At 40.5% G+C, this 21,747-nt stretch overlaps 1 protein-coding gene across 8 annotated transcripts in view; it reads right to left on the bottom strand.

The window, feature by feature from the left end:
* The window catches only part of KIAA1217 (KIAA1217 ortholog), a 226,793-nt gene that overhangs the window by 36,327 nt on the left and 168,719 nt on the right, over positions 1 to 21,747 (bottom strand). For 5 of the 8 annotated variants that reach the window (XM_040057759.1, XM_040057730.1, XM_040057793.2 and 2 more), the window contains 3 exons: positions 11,389 to 12,221; positions 3,216 to 3,320; positions 2,736 to 2,785 (listed from right to left, as the gene is read on the bottom strand). In XM_040057759.1, coding sequence (XP_039913693.1) covers positions 2,736 to 2,785; positions 3,216 to 3,320; positions 11,389 to 12,221 — 988 coding nt within the window. The remainder of the gene's footprint in view (positions 1 to 2,735; positions 2,786 to 3,215; positions 3,321 to 11,388; positions 12,222 to 21,747) is intronic. The other 3 variants (XM_040057738.1, XM_040057748.2, XM_040057789.2) reach the window with 1 other exon arrangement.

The following is a 21,747-nucleotide window of genomic DNA, read 5'->3' as shown; positions in this document are numbered from 1 at the left end:
GGCAAATCAAAAGAAAGTTAAATACAACAATTTGGTTCATATGATATACCAAACAGAGTTTTCGCAATCTAGCTATAGTTATCTAGGGTTTAGAAATTTTGGGTTCTTTCCCATCCCAAGGGATGTAGTTCTCTAGTTTTTGCACAAAAGTCTCCTATCATTGGAACACATACTATAAAATACAATGCTGGTTCAACATTGATGAGGCAATATTATCTTGCACAGATGTTTTATTTTTTAGAATGGGAAGCAATTCACATTTTTGCTTATCAGAGCCCTTAGAATGGACTGTTCAATCAACATTTTATACCACTCTGTCTTTCCAATAGTCTTTGAAATTGCTAAAACTGGTATCTCACTGCAGAATTGTCACGTGGAATTGTAAAGTGAGAGAGTCACTGCCTAAATGGTTATACTTAATAAAGATTGGGGTGAATTGAAGAACAAAACAGCGGTCAGCAGAAGTGTGTCTAGCTCCTGCTGGCATGTTTGAACCCAAGCACGTTTACAAAAAGTAGAAACGTTCTTTAGTATATTCTGGCAGATTGCCTAATTTTCAAGTAAGGTGAACTGCACTGACTTACTGGACCATGTCCTGAGCAATTCCAGGCACAAAAGTGGGACAATATTCCATTATACAAAACTATTCTTTTATACAGCAGTCTTCAGTAAAAGCTGTTGTGGGTCACAATGCTGTAGTGTACTGGGGTCATCACACCTTGTTTTCCTTACCTGCTACAGTTTAATTTTGTGGCTAAGTCATTTTGGAAGGACAGGACGTAGGGGTGCAGGTGCTGGAGTTACAACTATACTTTATAGCACTGATAGGGATCCTTGCAGACTGCTGGCTGCATGGCTGTTCCCACTGTCCTATCCCCTTCTCCCAAGAGATGAGAAAGGCATCTGTAGCACAAGCTGAATGCTGGAATCCTTACTCATACACTGGCTAGGCGCATGGCCATGTGACAAAGCCAATGTCTCTGTCAGTAAGTAACAGATGATGATCTGGCCTTTGACAGTAAATTAAGTCTCCACCTTCCATCTCCCCCACCATGCTTGCACATGCAGCTGTTAGATGTAACGGTGTCACTTCAGGGACATGTCAGTCATATGATAAGGCAGTGAATGAGAAGTGTTTGGGAACAACAGTGCCAGGAAATGGCTGCTGGTCTGATGAATCACGCTATTCTGGTGGGCTGGGCATGACTTCCCAGGGAATCCCCACTTTTGCTTTATGTAAGGTTGTTTTTCCAATTAATATTATTCCATTTCTCATCTAAGTGAGTGTACATTTACAGATGCACATACAAATAACTAAATAATTCAGGTTTAAAGGGACCTCTGGAGGTCCAAACTCCCACTCAAAGCAGGGCCCACTTGGATCAGGTTCTCCACCTCAGTGCCCCCCAACAAGTACTTGTCTGAGCTGGCACCATCACAGGAAAGAGAGAGGCAGCTGTTCACAGTGCACTACAAAGAGGAACACGAGGCATTGCAAGTGCTGGTTGTGAGGGTTTCATAAGTGCATTATATGAGGTGAGGCCTGTGCAAGTGGGAAATGCCATAAATTCTCGGTCTATAATGACACTGCAATAGGGAAAAATCTTAAGACCATTTTGCAGCTGTTTTGAATAACGACAGACTTTTCATCATATTGTCTGAAACTGAAAAATTACAACTTATATCTTCAAAGCTTTGAATATTCCTCTCCCCATCCAGAGGCCAGCAGGAAGGGAAGAGTTGGAACAGCACCAGAGAGTGGCTTGGGAGCAAAGCTTCAGTACCAGGACTTTAGTTCTTTCTCTCTTCCATTTGGTTGCTAGTTTCCAGGTCTAGTTTGGTTTCTGTCGATTAGGAGGACACAGTGCAATTCCAGACAAACAGGAATCCTGAACGTGAGCTAACAGCTCCAACAGAATGGCTAGTTAGGAACATAACAGGTTTGCTAATAAATACGTGTGGTTTACTACCTGCCAGAGCACAGACCTCCCTGTGGGAACAGCACTACCAGGAAGCAGGGAACTGCCTGTATTTGCATTCAGTGCATGACAAAGGTGAAGAGGAGGCATATAAGCACATGAATACCCTGCGGACTTCTCCAGCAGCAGCCCATACACAAAGAGCTTCGACCACATGGAGATCTTCTTTCACAACAGCCTTGATTCAATCTTTTACACACTCAACAGCTCTCCAGGTGGGATACTAAAACAAGACTGGTTCTTATTGGCTTCATAATTGGTGCTTGCTCAGAACAATTTAGTTGCACGCTAGTAATTAGCAACAGCTCACCGTGGCTTAATTAGGGAAAGTGCAAAATTTCTTGGTGTCATTACAACCATAGTGTGCTAGTGACAGACAGACCTTAGAAAAAGTTCAGGTGACAAGAAAAGGAATTAAATATTTAGTCTCCTATAGCAATCTGGACACGTCTATAGTTAGTGACAGATATATATATATACACCCTATAGACAAGATGAATCACTGGAAAATTCACCAGACGCAGAGACTCTGCATCTCATTTAAACCATTGAGCACAGGTGTGAAATTCATTCCAAATACGATCTCAACCTGTCAGAAATTCCTCTCTTAAAGATGTGATTGACTCCCATATCCTGCACTTAAACTTCAGTTCTGACAGTACAGCCATGGAAATTTAAGTAAATTTAACATTTCCATAAGCTGGGATGTTTGTGCTATTCACATACCTGAATAAGTTGTAAATTTAATTATCTTACCTGCAGTGTCAGCGCTGCTCTTGCTGGACACAATTTTCATCATCTTCTCACTAAGTAATAACAAGAAAAATTGTAATTTTAGTTTACTAATTATTAAAACTGTAGTGAAGTTTACATTCAACAAATTAAATGGCCTTGTCTAACATATATTTTTTTTTAATTTAAATCACGAGTAATTTGTCAGTCATCTGTAATTTTTGTTTTTAAATCACCTTTTAGTACAAGTTAAGCAAGGAATGGACTATAAGCAGTAGAAAGCACAGAGATGTAGCTACATTAATTCTTTTTATCACAAAGAAGCATAATGCAGTTAATATCCATCTATCATTTGGCATATTCTTCCTCTCTGCCTAGCATTCTCATGGAGATGATAAAGAAACTTAAAAATGATTGAGCATTCAGGATTTTTTTTACTATTACATTCAAATATATTTTTGTTGATTGATTACTAAAATCATTACAGATGAATTCTGTTTTTACCTAGAAGAATCTTTGCTATTACTTGTATTTGGCCCTTTAAAAAGCGCAGACTGAACAAGACCAGTTAAACTGGCAATCTGTTTCTCCATGGCTTGTATCCTCTCTCTGTAAGACAAGAGAACCGTTTGTTAAAGCCAGATATATTTGCTTTCAGACTTGTTTTTCTAGGTGAATGATTACCACAGGATTGGAAAGACACTACAGAGTTTGTGCAAAGGCTTGGGTACCAGTTTGCATATACCTTTATTGCAGCAGCTTACCACGTCTCCGTTTGGAAAGCTTTTGCATTGTAACAGACAATTAAAAAATATCTGCTTCGTTAACAAGAACAAAACAAACAACCAAGTTATAAATTTCTAATGATCTCACAAGACAGGCACCTAAACCAATTTGTTAATGCCTCTGGGAACTTGTGAAAAAGTCTTTTTCAGCATTACATACATTTTCTCTTTTACCTACACTGGGCCAATCATTTTGTCTGTACTTAAGGTTTCAGGATTAAAGACTTTACACTTCTTCTTGTTACTATTTTTACTTTCCCCAGACCCAGGATTTTTGTCTGGGAAGCATTTAATCTGCTCAAGCTGACTACTTTCCAGTCCAAATCCTTTGCACCTGACATCACAACTGTCTGCTTTGAAAAGGACAGAAATATGACAGAGAGGCACAGGACACCAAATGCAGACTGTAAGGCAATGCTATAATAAAACAGATTTTCTTTCATGCACATATCCCGAGAAATTACAAAAAAGTAGAAGGAAAGAGATTTAGAACTACAATAAGTATAAACATTTTTTTCCATAGGAACCAAAGGTCACTAAACAAGAACAATAACAATAACTTTTTTTTTTTTTTTGGATGTGAAGGCTAACATTTGTGTGTTTATCTGTTTGCATAAATGCATATATTAGTCAGGTACCAGGGGACTTCCTCAGTCAGCTCCAAACCAGCCTTTTGCTCACACAGGTGGCAAGTATACACGCCAGTATGTCAGTGACACACCACAACACAGACACACATCAGCATGGGGCCTTCTGAAAAGGCATCCCTCTATTACAGCGGTTAAGTGTGTGGGGAGACGCGCAGAAGGAAATTCTAACAGCAGGCTGTGGTTTTGGAAGATGACTGGGAAGAAAACTTCACAAAAAGTGGTTAAGAGCAGCAGTAGGGACTGATGAGAGAAGACAGGACAGACAAACTCAGACACAGACTCAGCATGCCGCACGGCCCATCCATCCCCACCGCAGCATTCTGTGCACGTGGGAGCAGCCGAGCTCTGGCCACCCCAGCTGCAGTTGCTGTTTGGCCAAAGTTGCTGATGGCCAAAGCAATAGCATCAATCAGTAAGAGTCATATAAACTCAAATGTAGGTACCAATAGCAGCCAAAAGCAAGCTGACATAATAAAAAGCAAGTAACCAGCCCTGCTTGCAGCCAGACAGATTATCCAGGCTAATTATTTCATTCACATTCGGGGAATGAATGAGGTTTCCTGGGATAGCACACAGATAGCATAACCAGGAGACACCCAGAGACACCCAGAGGTTGAGCAAACAGGGCAGCAAAACAAGTAATGAGATGCTAACAGACACAAGCAGGGATGAAGAGAGTGCTCAGTCAGTCCCCAGCCAGCAGACGTGTTCTTACTGCAGTGCACGTATCTTACTTTTCTGTCTTCATATTGAAAGGTATTTTGAAGGGTGATGAGAAGACTAGTGAATCTGACTTAATTCATTTTAAACCAAGAAATACGTTATGGAATTTCCACTATTACAAGTTTTAAAATAAGAAACTGGTGCAGGCTACAGTAACCTTTGGAACAAAAACAAGTACTAAAACCCAGGGATAAATATACTCTAACAAACTTTAATGCAGCATTTTTGACACTTAATAAAGAAAACATTTTTTTTTCCCAGATAATCATCACGAAGTCTTCCTGGAACTAAACTCAACTGGAAGTCTCTCTGTTTTATCAATCCATAAATATGATGTTTTTTTCATCCCACATTAGATAATCTGGAAACAATTTTCTGCTTCAAAAGGTATTATGGCAACACAGAACTGATCTAGTCCTTTGCCATGAAATCTAGGAAAGTATGTTGTTAAGAGGCAGAGGGATGTTCCAAGATAGGAGATGATGAAAAACGAATGAAATACTGGAATCAATTGCACAGAACACATTATTTCTCATACGGTAAAAGCATTAAGAATGTGAAGAATCTACATGTGCTCTGGAGTTACTCTGTTAGAAACCAGGCACATTTTTCCTGTAATAGTTTCACTGTAATACCCAGACTTGTTATGGCCATTAGCACCAAAACATTTCAAAAACAGGTGTCTGAAAGGAGGTGCATTATTTTTAGGAATTAAATAAAACAACCTGCGTTTTGGAGGTGGTAAGACTGAAGGTGGTGGGAGGCAGCAGGTTCCAGCATGGGCAGGGAGGGATGCGGTTGGCCTGGTGGTGGGCCTTTAACTGGGCTGACGTGGCTGGAGGGCTGGTGGCCCAGTTCTGTCACCACAAGGCCCCAGAGGAGCAGGGACAGGATCTGCAGTGGACCCCTCTGCCTCCAACTTCCTTGGGAAGGGCTGGAGCAGTCGCTGCTTTGGGAGGGAGAAAAAAAATATTTTCCTCAGGCTGTGCCAGGTCAGGGTCTATCAGGGATGCCAGCATTGCCATGACAAAAATCGTGCATTTTTGGTTCTCAGCATTGTGCTTCCTACCCCTCGCTGTGCTCACTGCAGTGGGGAGGGGAGATGGGAACAGCCTGTCCCAGCAGCTCTGCCTGCACAGGGCAAGACAGAGTCTCATGGATGGGGCAGGCCAAGGCTCCCAGGCATGAGACAGGCTGGCCCCAAGACATGGGAAAGACCAAGGCTCCCAGGGCACAGGACACGCTGGCACTCAGTGACACAGGGCAGGCTGGAATGGGGAGCACTAGGACAGAGGGTCAGGCAGAACAGAACAAAGTGGTGCCTCTGTTTGCTGCCACCAGAAGGGTGGTAGCCGGAGAAGAGCCAACCCGTCTCTGCTCCTAGATTAATTTCCCAGATAAAGCTGCATCTCTCCACCACCCAGGAAGAGCAGGGAGGGTCCCTCTTATAGCAGCTGGGAAAGAAATGGCTATTTTATCAGCCCGAGCACAGAAAGGCATTGTTTCACATTGTTTTCCTGTGAATGCTGGGAGAGTCAGAGGTGGCAGCATGGTGGGGGAGGAAAGGAGGGGACAAGGTCAGAAGCAACGCCCAGCAGAGCTCTGTCAGACTTGGCTTTGGCTTCCCACAGACCTTTGCCAGGAAGGCAGGATGGGCCACTTGCCAGCCCTCTTCTCCCCAACAGCCTGACCCACAGCTCTGGCTGTGTCCAGGAACTGGGGCCCTGCCTTAGCAGCTCGCTCCCTAAATTCAGCAGAAGCAAAGCAAGCTCTTGCTTCTCTGGGGACCATGCACTGGTACATCAGATTTCATCAACAGATTTCTTCCTTACAGCTTCACTGATCCTTCATGTTACTCCTATTGCAGTTAACTGGAAGTAATTCCAAGAAGGGGTACAGCATGTTGCTGAATTGGTATCCACTTGTCACAGCAATGCTATTTAAGCATGACACGTTACTTGCATGTTACTTCCTTTTCCTGGGGAAAGTGTACTCTGTACACATGCAGAATAAAACTGGTCTGTGTTCATTCATGTTCTGGTCCAACCCCAGGCTGTGCAGCACATCACCCACAACAGATGTATTCAGACACCAAATCTGCACCATGATCTAACTGGCACACCTTCCAGGAGAAAAAACTTCAGTGATTTCCCATTTTATAGTTAAGCTCCAAATGAAGCCATGGAAAGTGGGTCAAAGACAGAGAAATACACATTTCTTTCGACATTACCCTATGATAGAAACATTTCACTACCTTTTTTTTTTTTTTTTTTTTTTTTTAATCGCACTGGAAAAAGAAAGGAAACAGGAGTAGGCTGTCTTTCCCAATGGCCTTTCTAGGATCAAGTGAAGGTGTCTTAAGACTTTATCGCAAATTCCCCAAAAACAGATGAGTGGGAATTCTGGAAGGGTGGGAAACAAAGATCAGCAGAATTCTTCTGTATTCTGCTTTCTTCCCACAGGTGAATATTTCAGTCCTCTAAGGAGAAGATTAAACTCAAACCTTCTACATCTTGAAGCTAAAAGAGAAAAGGAAGCTCTGAAGCACAGCAGCTGTTACAGGTTGACAACTCTTATCCCAGAGCCTGCATCTCATCTTCCTACAAACAGTTCCTCTAAGAGATGGAAGACAAAATACAGTTTACCTTTCCTCCATCCTGTATTGCTCATTTGACTTCATTTTTTCTGCCTGGTTATTCAACAGCTTTCACAGAGGAATATGCAGTTTTGGCCCTGTGGAAATTGTCTGAGAGAGTGTATTTGTAAAGCCCCTCTTATAAAATGCTCAGTACATTGCTGATGGAGTCCCTTACTGTTCATGACTTTACAAAGTAAGACCATTTTTCCTAATGCATAGAGTCCATCCATTTTTCAACATATCAAATAATAAAGTGGTTTTGTGGGGGGAACAATACCTAACAATCTACACATGTCCATTACACTTTAGTCCTGAACTGCAAGCCACGAGCCAATGATGCAATCTATCTATCGCAATCCAACTATCATCTTTTCTCACTAGTGTGGCATAAAAAGAAGAGGACAAAAGTTGTGTTCAGGCAGAAGAGAACCACAGTACACCCTGAAAATGCTTTTGGAGGAAGTGTTCTATGGAGTTATCTTGCTGTTTTAGAGCAGGAGCATTTTTTATATGCATATTTAGCAGTATCAAATAATCTAGAATTTTGAAACATATGTTATAGATGCAAAGATTTTAAGTTAAACAGCATTTAATTTAATGGACTTTTGGATAAACAGCTTCTTTTTCAATTTATCAACATTTAAACATCTGCTTTGCCTGTAGTAACTTCCAGAAATGTCCCACAAGCTACATAAATGAGCCATTCAAAAATATGACAGCAAATCACTGTTTAAACAACTCATGCTCACACACAAAAATTTACCTATTCTTCCAGTTCACCTCAGATTTAAGAGATGATGACCCTTTGAAGGTGAGCTGCTGTAACCTAGTTATAACTTCTAATATTTTTCTGCGCATGAATACTAAAATCTTTTATTTCTTTAAATCTCCATGTTGCAAAACAGATTTATATGGGACTCTTCTGGTAAATGAATTAACTGTGAGAATTTAGTCAATGCTTTATACCACAGAAATAGTTATCTTGGAAATAGTCAAGGTAAAACAGTTACAAGAAAGCACTACATGAAGCAATTAAATCCCCCTCAACTCTGCCTTAAATAACAGGCTTGATGAAACTGGCTTCCGCAGTGTTAAATTCATATGGGAAACTCCAGTAGAAGAGCTCAGAAGAAGAGCTCAGAAGCACCAGTTTTCATCTCTTGTAGATCCAAATATTCTGCAGTTAATGTTCCAAAGGTAATGGAACCATTTTCTTCAACAAAACCAGGATACAATCAATGAAAGGTCTTATCTGCTTTAAGTACCCAGCATATTCTGATAAAGTACAGAGATATCCCAGTTCAGCCTTGGACTGCAAAACTGAAGGAGAATTGAGATGGGAAGAGAGATTCACTTTTACTTCTGACATTGTCACAATCCCTTTCAATCTTTCTCCCGATTTACACCTAAACTTGCATTGTCCTGAGGTTGTGACAGTGCTACTTTGAGGAAATTTCCATAAAGTCATGACCCAAGAGATGTTTTCTCTGCTCTCAGCACACTTCTCTAGGGATTAAAGCAACAGCAGTGCTGAGATGATGGGTTTGGTGCCTGCAGGGTCCTCGACCTGCTCCTGCATGAGTCAGAATTGGGAGTCTCTTGTGCCACAGTGCAGAGATGAAAAAGATCTCTCTCCTCAGTAGCTCCAAGGCTAAGAGCTCCTCTGTCTGCCCACACCTAACACCTCAGCAGGCAGTCTGACTGAACACACTGCCATAAGCCTGTCTTTCAGGCTCTTGGCATCAGCAAGTGGATAACATACACAACTGAGCAGCATACACCTCATTTTACTGTGCCTGAAAGAGAATGAATTCAGCCCTATCTGCACAATCCCCAAAATATTCTTTCTCACAGAAGCAAGCCCATAGTGTTTATGGGTGTAAACTCTATCCTACACAACAGGTAGAGGGATAACTTTCTGCCATGATGTACATCATCCCTCAGGTATCCATAACAACCTTGTAACAATTCAGTCCCTGCTGAACCAGGAAAACAGCACCTCAACATGGATAACCCCTTGTTTAGTTTAGTATGGTTTAAACAGTGTTTGCTTTCAAAGTTTATGAAATTATTACAAAGCTAAATTAAAGCTTAGAGCATTCTGTGTTTGTAGAACTCAAACCAAATTCTTAATATTGTAGTGGTTAGAAAACACAACAATTTGCATGAATCGCTTTTGATATTTATAATTATTTTTTAGAAAGTCACATTTCCTCAAGGTTAAAAAAACCCCAACCCATAAAGACAGCTTTCAAAATGATTCTTTCAGTGCCATGTAACTAATACACACCATGCTGAATTTTAAGATCCTGGATTTATTTGGAAGTGCAATTATGCAAATGCTGTTTTCTTCATTGCTAATATATTCTGGGACCAGGATTAAAACTGGTGTGAAACTCCCTTTTAAGGAGCTGCAGAACTATCTGTATAGTTGTTCTTTATCCATTCACAAACACACAGCCTAGTGCATATTTGTGTAACTGAGTAAACAGTTGAGATGCCCAGAGAGAAGACAGAAAACCGCACAAACAGAAAAGTTTTTGGTGTCCTTCCGTATTTTCAATCCCTATCATGAACTTTGTAAAATTTTCAGTCTGTAAATGGATTAAAATTGGCAAATTTTCTTCAAATAATTTCCTAGATGCAATAATAGTGGCTTGAAATGAAATTTCAGACACCTGCAACTTTCTCTTGGAAACAGATACATAAAAATCCAGTTTCACTGACCTTAGATTGTAATATGCTCTACCTCGTACTCTTATGTCATAACTACCAAGCTACAAGCCTGTAATTTTTGTGGGTGGCTATTTTTCTTTATTTTCTTCCATTTTTTTCCCCACCAGTGGACCTCATGATCCACTTTTTTTTCTGGCCAATCATGGTAAGCGGCAACTAATTATTGAGCAAGCTGCTCTGATAGAGAGGAAGCCTTGGGTCTGTATGAAGCTCCGTATCTTCCCAGTGGTTAAGGCAATCTGCAGTTACCTTTGGCCTCTGTGAGCTCAGCATTTTCCAGCTATTCATCTTCACTTCACTAAAGAGCTCTATAAAAGTTAACAGCACAAACAATACGCTAGAGATTAACGCAGCGCATACAAATACAAAGCAACTGCCTGGCAGTGTAATGATTTTTCTCTCCCAGGCCAGGGTCTAAGGCAGGAGAAGCCTTCACAGACCTTTGTGTAAATCTGGTCCTTAAAAAGACAGGAGAAATCATTGTCATCATTGCCATAGCACAAAAGTTAACAACAGTCAGGTCACCAGCTACTTGTGATGCTGGAAAAATCATTGGGAACAGTATTCGTGTTTCGATTTCTTCCCTGGGACAGACTTGCTTTTCTCAGCAGTTTCCCCTCAAGGAACATTATTGCAAACAACTGCCCTATTTTGATGCAAATTCATGTTTTACAGGAGATAAGACAGTAATGATAAATTCTTCCCATTTCCTAACACTAGATGAGAAAAACTTCACTCCATAAAGAACCAAAATTGTAATATCAGAGTGTCATTCTTAACAGGGGTGAAATATATTCCCTTATTAGCAGGAACAGAACATCATTTGTTCTTGTAACATGATCTGGCTGTCTGCAAAGAAAAATCCCAGTTAATCATTTTATTTTATTATATTTTTTCCAATGACTGAAATTTACACAAATGAAAATAACTAGGGATTCATCATGGGTTGACAATACTTCCAAATTAATAATGGATGGTGTCACATCTCTAAATTACTAACTACCTTGACAGACAGCTAATAAACACTGCAGCCGGGTGCAGCAGCCTCCTTCACATTACATAGTCCCCTGAGTCTTAAACGACAAAGGATGTGCAGATTAGGAACATTTCTCATTTGCATAAATTAAGCCCCAGCTCTGCTTTACCTTGTCTCCTTGTCCTTGGGCATCGCAGGTGACCCATAGCCAAAAGGCTGCTTGTCCACAGTAGAGGGCACCGCCTCAGCCATGCCTGGGAGGCCGACAGCGCTCCGTGCCTTCGCATCCACAAACACAGGCGGTCCCGGCTCCTTTTTGAAGGACTGGCGGCTGGGGGAAGACCTGTCAGGCTGGATGGTGTGGGCAGGAATGTGAGGGCCATGGTGAGGATGAATATCGATCATTCTCATGTCAGCCACCCTGTGGGGTGAGGCTGGAGGTGTTTTAGAGCCAAGTGTGGGCAAATGACTCTCTGGGTACTTTCGTGACTTTTGTCTGTACAAGGACTGCTCCAGCATTTCAGGCTGCATAGAGGGGTTGCAGTAAGTGCTCGATGACCTCATGGCACTGCGATGGTAGGCTACAATGTGATCGGGGACATCGAGGGGGTGTCCGGAGTGTGGTGCAGCCATGCTCATCCTCCCCTCGTGAAACAAGTAGGGGTCACCATACAGACTTTCATTTCGCATCAGGGTAAGGTTTTTGTTGCTCATGTCCTCATCTGGCTTCACGTCCCGTCTCTCCAAAATGGCGCTTGGGCTGGGCGATATCGAGCGTGAGGCTGGCACGCTGGACAACCGGTCCCTGGGGATGGTGGCATTGCCTGGCACACCCATGGGCCGGCCCCCACCATAGGGAATCCTGGATGGTGAGGGAGGCATGGAGTGGGGCACGGAGGTGGAGGGTGGAGAGCTGGGCATCGCGTGCAGAGGGTGCGCGGCAGATCCAGGACGGGAACCACTTGGGCCATCTCGTCCCATATAAGCAATCTCCCTCTGCATCTGGAAAGAAAAGGAAAAATACCTCAGATATAAAATTAAATATATAAAATGAACAAGCAAAACATGATGTGGGTTGTTTACAGAAAGTCAGGAAATAAAAACAAATCCTTGAGACAAAATAATTTTACATCTGCGTAACTAAAACACTTTGGGACCTCAGTGCCTAACAAAAATAACAACTATAAACAGCAATAAAATGTATGTTAAAGGAATATGAGAGGTTTAAAAATGCTTTTACTTATGCAAATACCATCTCTCCCTAATCGGATATTCACAGCTACTGAAGATGAAATCAGGGGTTACGGCACCAGGTTTTCCACATACACGTAGGCAGTGACAAACTTAAACAGTTTATTGATCAGACACACAGGCTAGAGTTCACGGATTCCAAAGCAAGATAAAAATGCTGATGCTCTGGCATCATAAACATACCTGAAGTCCTTAGACAAGAAAAATAAATATTACAACTAAGTGGCCATTTTCTTCAGTGCAGGATTTAAGCTTTTGCTAATGACTTGATGTGGTCTTTATTACACACAGGATACGCAAGGCATAGCAGAAAAACACATACTTTTATTGACTATAACACAGTCAACTTACATGAAAACAGTCTGACCCTATATAACATGGATGATTGCAAAGACAAGAGTGATTTAGAGGGTTTGTGAAGCACATGCTCAGAAAGTCATCAAACATTTTATCATAGTTTTGTAAACAGCAGCAGGAAACAAAACAAAAGGGAAACTTCCAAAACAAATGTATTAGCGCTTTATTAAGAGAGGCCTTGGCAAAAATGTGCAATGAACACGTGCTTTTGAGAGTGTAGAACCTTGCTGTGCCCAGCCATGACTTCTCTGGATGGCTGAACACTGTCAATGACAGACAGGAGAAACTCTCCCTCTAAAAAGCATCATGTGCCTGCTCTGGTGCCCTTGGGGTAAGGTGAATGAACAGGGAGATGAAAAAGTCAGTTAAGGATCAAGACCAACATAAGGAAAAAAATTATAGTTTCTAAAATTCATGCTGACAATTCCAGCTTCACTCTCCATCACCTCCAAGGGATTGTAGAAAACTGTGTATCACCCCCCCCGACTCCACATTCCTAAAGTTACAGAGCACAAAATAATATACAGTGGATGTTGCTGATCTGAAATCTACACAATTTTTCTCCCCTCTCACTCCTTGCTTTTACAATGTGACTGGATTCACTGCAGTTACAGTGATCCATGGCAGATGAAGCAAGAGATTATTCCTGCCCACCACAGGTTTTTCCACTGGTAAGGGAATTGCAGCGTCGGTATATAAACAATAGCTGTTCTTATCACAGCACGTTCTGCTCTCAGGAATTAGAAACGACATTCCCCAGGGCCAGAGATCAACAGTCTGGAGTATCAGGTAATAGGAAGAAGAAAGGAGATAATCTGATTGTGGCCACAGTAATAATAAATAAGTGTAAGAGAACAAAGGTGTGCACTGGGATGTGTCATAAATGAGCCAGATGAAAATTACGAAGCCAAACAGGAACATGGCATAACTTTTTCATTTGCACAGAGAAATAGTCTAGTCCAGAGCTTAAAATAAGATATAATTAAAATATAACTAAACAGTATGAATCACTTTATAAAAGGGAATTCAACATCATTTTCTATTGGCCTGAAGAACCACTGCAACATACTAAGCTATACTGTGTGTACTGACTCTGGCCCTGGGCTAGCAGAACAAAATGACTCTTACTGGCTTGAGCAGCTTTGGGATCATGTCTTCAGGGACAGGTAGACACAGTTGTTTTATACCAAGAAAAAAATCCAGAGAAAGAAAATCCCCCTAGATTTCTACGTACAAGCTACACAATGCCCTCTTTAGTTGCTTTAGACAAAGCTACAACAGATGGAATACTATCTGTCAAAGAAACCATAGCCACTAGGATATGCTGGATTGCAGGGAGAGGAAAATTCCAATGTTACACTGCAGAGAGGAGAAAATTTCCATGGGAAAATTTGAAAGCAAGGTTTAATTTCCCCTAACTTCTGGACTTCATATTCCTGTATATGCTCATTCATTTCTCATAAGTCAAAGCAATCTTTCAGAGAAAAAAATCCCATTTTCCACCTTAACATCATTTAGATGGAATACTTTAAGATGGAAAATAATTTGAATATGGAACTGAGTTATGGCTTAAAATCTTGTGTCTGAGTACTGTTCTATATATCATTTATTTTTGCTTTAAAATAGTGCTTGGAGTACAGACCTTCAATCAAGGCTCCCTTGGGCTGGGCAGGGCACAAACACCTGGGCACCCAATCCCTTTCTGAAAAGTACACCTGCTATTTTAAGCCAGGACTCAGGCCTTGGGTGGAGTATACCAAAGGGGATACTGTTGGAGCCAGAGTCCAGGGTGCCCAGGAAAGATTCACATGTGAGCTGGTCCCCCAGAGCCAGGCATCTTTACCCAGTGGATTACAGTGTCTTCTGCCACATGGTTGGTATTTCCTCTCTTTCTGCTTTTCTCCCTTCTCCAGACTCTCCAGACTCTTTGCTAATGCTAAGTTTAAAAATGTGAACAATGGTTCTTTTCTTGCTTTCTCATCTATACCTCTTTGGTGTGATAGTCTAGGCATACTACTCTCTCTCATACATACCCCACTTCCTGTGCTGTTTTTCATCTTCTGTCCTTCACCACAAAAACCCCATGTTGCTCAATAAAACCCCATATTCTTCTGCATAGGCTGCCTTGAGCCACATGTTTCTGGACTTTGCATGACTCAGGGACACAGAAAGAGGATATTGGGTTTGGCTAAGCCTCTAAATACTGGGTGCTGTCACACAATTGCTTTGAGGGCAAAAGGAAGGTTTTTTTTAGTGCACAGGATCATATGCTTTTCAACTGCAGCCATGTAACACGCTTGCCTGAGGGCGTGGCTTTCTTCAACACATAGCTCTTCCTTGTTCCTACTGCCTACAGGCCTTACATCCTTGAAATGGAAACTTGACTTATCAATCCTTAGGTTAAAATATGGCAAACAGCTAGCAACCATTTCTATATAAAACATTTGAGGAAAAATCACATCACTGAGAATCTTTCTGTAGTAAAAAAGATTACATCATGTTTAAACATCTCCTGTGGAGGTATTTGTTAAGTCTAACAAGACTTAAGTCTATAGGATACACATGTTGCTAATTTTTTTAAAATGGAGTCTCTATATACTAAAGAGTCAATGTTATATAAAAGCAGTCATGTTCTTTATTTCCAAGGTTGTTGGCACACTGAATAGCATTTTGAAAATGTCTATACACACAAAGTCAGCAAACCAGTTATCCATCCACTCAAGCAGGTGTAAGGAGCCTTGCTCCTGGTGGCTGGCACAGAGGACCAGCAGAACCAGTCTCCCTGCAGCCAGCAGCCCGGGCAGGCAGAGCCGTGCCTGCAGACACAGCGGGGCAATGCCAGGTAGCACCCGGCACTGAGCCTGCTGCTGACTCACGAGCACCACACCAACCCTCCAGCTCACCGTGCAGCCGCACACCAGACGTACAGCCTGACTCAAGCCACTATCTGCTAAGATCTCAGTGTGAAACTCAGGCAAAGGGAAAAGTAGGCCAGAGTTTCCGACCTGGCAGCCTTTCCCACTGCTCTCCTAGGCCTCCTCTACATCACCAGAGAACAAGCAACTGGCTTTGCCCCAAGATTTTCAGACTGCCAAAACACCTACACAGCGGCATGTTCCCAAGATGGAGGTTATCCAAGCACCCTCTTGGAGACACTGGGGAGCTCCCAACAGACTCCATTAATCACCTCTCAGCCATGTGAAGCTATTACTTTTCTTACTCTTCCTTTGACACCCTGCACTTTCCTGAGGAAAGTGCTCCTATGCTCTGCAAGCTGGTTCATCCAGGAGTAAACACAGGACACCTGCAAAGAATTTTATGGAGACCTTGGAGTCTATGATGAAATACTGATACAATAGTGTTAAATTAAACTGTTCGTAAAGAGATCTTTAATGAAAATGGCTCAACAGAAAAACATCCTCTAAAAAGTAAGGCAATCCTTCACTCTTCTAATGAGGAAAAACTTAATTAAAGAACCCTCAATCCAATAACAATAGAACCCATTAATTTGTTCCCTCTTCATAAAAATAATTTGGCATCTTTAGTGCGCTAGTTGTCAAAACCCCTCAGCTTCACCATTAGTTGCACTATATAATACTTTTGTCATGACTGATCTTTCATTCCAGTTGGATCTGGAGAGCTGAAAGCACAAATCCACTTCTGAAAAACCCAAACACTTTTATACAGTTTTAGTATTTCTAAAATGAGGTAATTTACAATAAGAAAAAGTGCACTTGAAAATCGCAGAATTAGTAAACAGTTAAATGAGAATTTTAAGTATTTGTACCAAATACTGTCTGAAGCCAAATCAGACAGACATCTCTGAGAGGCTGTCATACTTTTGTGTTCTTGTTTTCTCATAGACTGCCTTCTAGCACCTATAAATTTCCCCATTCTATTGAGTTGTTACAGAAAAAAATCATGCTCGTTGCAGTTGTGGGTTCCTCCAGCTGCCCGATGCCATATTCGAAAACTTCAAAGACATCAGCATAATTTTTACTGTTTCTGGTGAGAAACTTTTCAACAATACGTACTTTGAGCAGACAACTCTAATCCAAGAGAGCTGAAATATTTTGTAAAAACATCACCAAAGACAAAAGTTGGAAAAAACCCACCAAGCAGATTTCAGTCAACAGTGATGTTGTTTCTTACCAAGCCTTTCATCTTCATTCATCTTTCATTCATTCATTCTTTCATCTTCATCATTCTTACCAGACCTTTAAGTTTCATCCCTCGAGTGCTCTAGAGCTTTGGCTTTCCAGATTCATAGACCTGAGTCAACTTGGTCAGAGTCTGATCAGGGGTAGGGACCCCAACCCTTCCATGTTCTCTTCAGCAGTGCAGGAGCGTGGTAGTCTGGGGTTATCAAGTAGTGAGACATGCTGGGGTTTCAAAGGCAATCACTCCTTGGCAATGTTTCCAGACTACAAGTTTACTTGTCAATTTTGGCTAAGAATGGGCCCTCTGATGCCCAAAAAGAAGATTTCAGAGACCATGAAAATACTAATCTTGCCTAAGTTGGAACCTGGCCTCAGTTGAATCTGGCCCCACAGTAAAAGGTTCTAGGAGCTGCCAGGGTTCACAATTGTTTATCATTACGAGAACCATACGCTGGTAAAATAAAACTGATTTCAAACTTGAATGAATGGGCAAGTACAAGACTCAGCTAGCTGTTCTTAATATGTTTCATACAGTTCCATAGTTTTTTCCTGGATAATTTTCCAGAAAAAGAGTTGCAGAGCTCCCTAAAAAATCTCAACACTTACAATTAACTTCCCGGTATTACCATGCACCTAGGTTTCAGTTCTTTCGGTCTTTTTGTATAGTTTTGTTATATGCCTAGCTGTAAAAACCTCTGTATTATGGTTAAAGAAGAACTGAGATAAAAACTCAGAACATCTATGAAAGAGGAACTTTCTCTTTCTAGGGTCTGCTTACATGTATGGTGGATACGTCAAGAGAATAACTGTTTTTTTCTACCTCCATTTATGCTCTTAACTCTGTGCTCTTTCTTCTTTCTCAAACACAACCAATCAATATAAGATGTTTCTTAGGATGAGTCTGTGATGGCTAATGATGGTGAACCAGCTTCTATGTTGATAGATTACTCTTTATTTTGGCGAGGGTCAGCTAGCTAGAAGTTGACATGAACAAAATAGGAGAACCAGAAGGGGATGCTCACTATCTTAGAAGGGGAGATTTCGAGGACACAAACGTGACCCTCCAGAAAGGAAGCATTCTGAATGAGCCATAATCAGGTGTTTTCACCATACTACTCAACATCACTGTGACATCCAGTCCCCATACCTTTCTCCCAGCTGTGCAGGTGTGCACAGAGGTTATGGCAAAAGCACTATTTGATCCTCAAAAACAGAATTTCTAGCATACCATATTGTGGTTACCAATACACTGACTTGAAGTTGAGACACACCATCATTTCCCTTGCCATGCCACAGAGCATCAAACACATTCTTAATATTATTGTCCCTTATTTTATACATATATGTTTAATGCACACTTGTGCATGAATCCCTACAGAAATACAAATGTTTTACCTCAAGGTATTTTACACGTTTCAGTATGTCTTTTTATATCCCTGACTACATATAAGCTTAATTCATACCATATCCTAAAAGCTCCCATGGGGAAAACAAAGAATACCTAGTTCACTTTTTACTAAATGTAAAACAGATCCATAAAATTCTAAGCTAACCACAAAACAAATGTAATGGTAATATCAAAAATAATGTTTAATTGCTTCACCTTGCTTGTAAGTCAATGTACATGCTAAAGATGGATCATGCAAACAAGCAGAGAGGAGAGTCTGCAGACCAAATCCTATACAGTCTGCTCTTTTGGTCATAATTTCTTCAGCTATCCAGACGCTTCCCTGAGTATTTGTTTTCACAATTTAAAACACTACCACTCTTACTACACTCTTAGTGTAGTAAGAGTGGTCATTGTTGCCTGTGGACCAATAAAACAATCTTTGATAAGATCTTCACTTTGAAATAATTAAAGTCACTTACTGTTTCTTAAGGAAATCACTCGAATGGCTACAGCAGTGAGATGAACATTTGGTTCCACTTCTTCTAAAAAAGCACTTTTTGTTTTCAGTCTTGAATCTCAATCCTTGGTCTATGGTATAATATTTTGTATATCCATGTCTTCCGCAAAAAGGTTTTGAAACACGAAAAATGTTCCTTGTTCCCTCTGCTCACAACAGGCCATCTTGCTTTATCCGGTCATCTAAGTAATGCTGTTTCAATATACTGAAGTACTTTTCCACATGACAAGCCTGCAATTTCTCCTCCCCTTTGAAATTAGTCACTAAATAACCTCCTTGGCATGTCACCCAGTCACAAACTGTGCAACACTATGTGATTCAATCACTCAATCATTTTTTAATGTGTGCCTTTAAGATGAATAGAAAGAGACTAATATTATGGAGTGAACCACAAAAGAGACGTGCAGAGGGGAAAGCCATAAATAAAATAGTGAGTAACCTCCGTTTCAGTAACACAGTGCATTTCAAAGGCAACACCTATACATATTCATTCCCCAACAGGTGAACACCTCCAACTATTTAGCAAACCTAGTAGGCAGAATTCTAGAAAAAAAAATTCAGCAGTTATAAACCTTAGAAGCTTTTCACCTCCTCAGATTGGTAGTGCCACTGTAGAAGGAAGCACAAGCTCCTCCTGTGGAGATGCTGTCTACTCATTAACCAGGCACCTGCGCCACTTGGATAACCTGAACTTCGGGGTCCCCATAAATCAATCCCATTGTTATCTCTGCAGCACACTACATAAGCCATTAGGATTGGTTGTTGGGTTTGATTTGTTTTGTTGGTTTTAAGAGGAAACAATAGAGAGAAGGTAAATATACTTTCAAAAATTGAAACAGAAAGGATACTTCACTTCCTTCTATACCCTCACACGAACAGACCATAGAATATGGAAATTGTCTCTTTAAGAAGTCAGCATTTATAGCCTAAAAGAGATGACACTTAAATATTATAAGGGAAAATCTCATGACACAAACCCTTCCCAGTCCTGCAGATATTTTCTGCTTTGGGAGGTTGGTTCTTTTGCTCTTGGTTTGGATTTTTGTTTGATTTTGCTTTTGTACAAGTAAAATATTGCCTATATCATCATAAATGACATTCAAAGGAATAAAAACCCAATTTAAGCATATGATCATGAGGTAATATTGCTGTACAGGAACAGTCCTAATGGAATATTACAGGAGCAGCATTTTTTTTTCACAGTATTGCTCTCAGTTTCAGCCACTAGTGAAGGAAGCATTGTTCATTTCTGCTATGAAATGGCAATTTGACACTGAGCATTTAAGTAACACAAGAAAGATCAGAACAGATCTGGTAGCCAGAACTAAAAATCCAGGTGTTCCACCCTTTACTAACCCCAGCCCAGCATCAGAGAAGTCTTCCAGCTTTCTAGACAGATGCTGTGAATTCTGATTTGTAATGTATGCTGCAAATTTGTATGCCATCATTGATACTGACTAGAACTTTACAAAATTTATATATAGTATAATATAAACAGGTTTTTTTCAGAAATGCAAAAAAAATATTTTGTCTTGAATGCTAACTTTTCAGTTTCCATGTCAAATATTTTAAAACATTATTAAATATTTGCACTAGCACTATATTAAAGTATTATTAGGGCACAGAAACAATGTTAATCTATTTATTTTTATTTCAAATTTAACCAGTGAAGGTTTGTTTCTTGCAGTGTAGGGGTAAAGCATTGGTAATTTATGCAATGGTAATTTACCATTCAAGCATCTGGTTTATATTTGGCAGGTTTAACTAACCAGTCAGGCATCCCCTTTTAATGAATGGATGTATATACTTGACCTAGTTAAAAAGCTGCTTAGGTTGGTGGACCAACCAGACTCAGAAACATCAAGAGGAAAAAAATCAAGCAAATTATCCTAGAACAGTTTATTGCCACATGTGCTTTTCAGTAGTTGTGGAGAATACTCCTCTATCCATGTTCTTCCTTACAGGCTAACAAACCTGAAGTGAGAAACAATTATGCTAACATGAAGGATAAAAAAGATGACTGTATTTTGCTAAGTTTCCCTGCAATGAATTGCAAGCTAGTAGGCTGCACATTTTCAGTAATTGGACTCTAGCATGACAAAGTATATCCCGGAACATCAGACAGGGATATAGCTAGATCACCATACATATGACATGATATTCATGTATGTCTGATGCATACAAAAAGCTTTTAATTAGATGAATTAATCTGCTTTTAATTTTAGAATATATCAGGCACAGCATCATAAATATTGCAGTTATATCATTACCGAGGCTGCAATTTAACTTGTAGGTTCTAACAGCGCATACAAACAATTTAAGCATCACTTTCCATTTGAATTACTTTATCAGAGCCTTCAAGCATTATCTAGCTTGCCATGTATTATCCCATGTACAATTACTTGCCATATATTTTTTTATAAAGTACTGTACAGAACAAGAACTCCTTTTCAGTTCAAGCCCCTGTGTAAACCAAGGGCATGGCCCTAAGAGGCACAACACCCTATGCTTCACTGAGGCCAAGCCTGGAAGTTCAGGTTATTTTAGGATTTTAAAACCAATGTTAGTGTTAATGATAAGCTCACATCACTACAGACTTGGCATACCAGTCACCTGCCTTTCTTCAGCATCAACGTTAGTCTGTTGGACCTTTCCATCACTTTGCTCATCACATCGATTTATTTTCTGCTTGTTTTCCTCATTTTGAAGAAGAAAAAATGTTAAAGACTAAACATCAGTAGAACACAGTTTTAAAGACAGAGAATATTTTGAAGTCTACTGTGGGGTATACACACGTGACACAGACATAACTTATGGCTTGACTACTGATCAAAGTTCCTTCCACTCCTGGTA

The sequence above is a fragment of the Hirundo rustica genome, chromosome 1 (genome assembly GCF_015227805.2).
Source record: "Hirundo rustica isolate bHirRus1 chromosome 1, bHirRus1.pri.v3, whole genome shotgun sequence".
Lineage (NCBI taxonomy): Eukaryota > Metazoa > Chordata > Aves > Passeriformes > Hirundinidae > Hirundo > Hirundo rustica.
The sequence above is the reverse complement of the archived record's forward strand: the minus strand, read 5'-3'. Positions and strand labels throughout refer to the sequence as shown.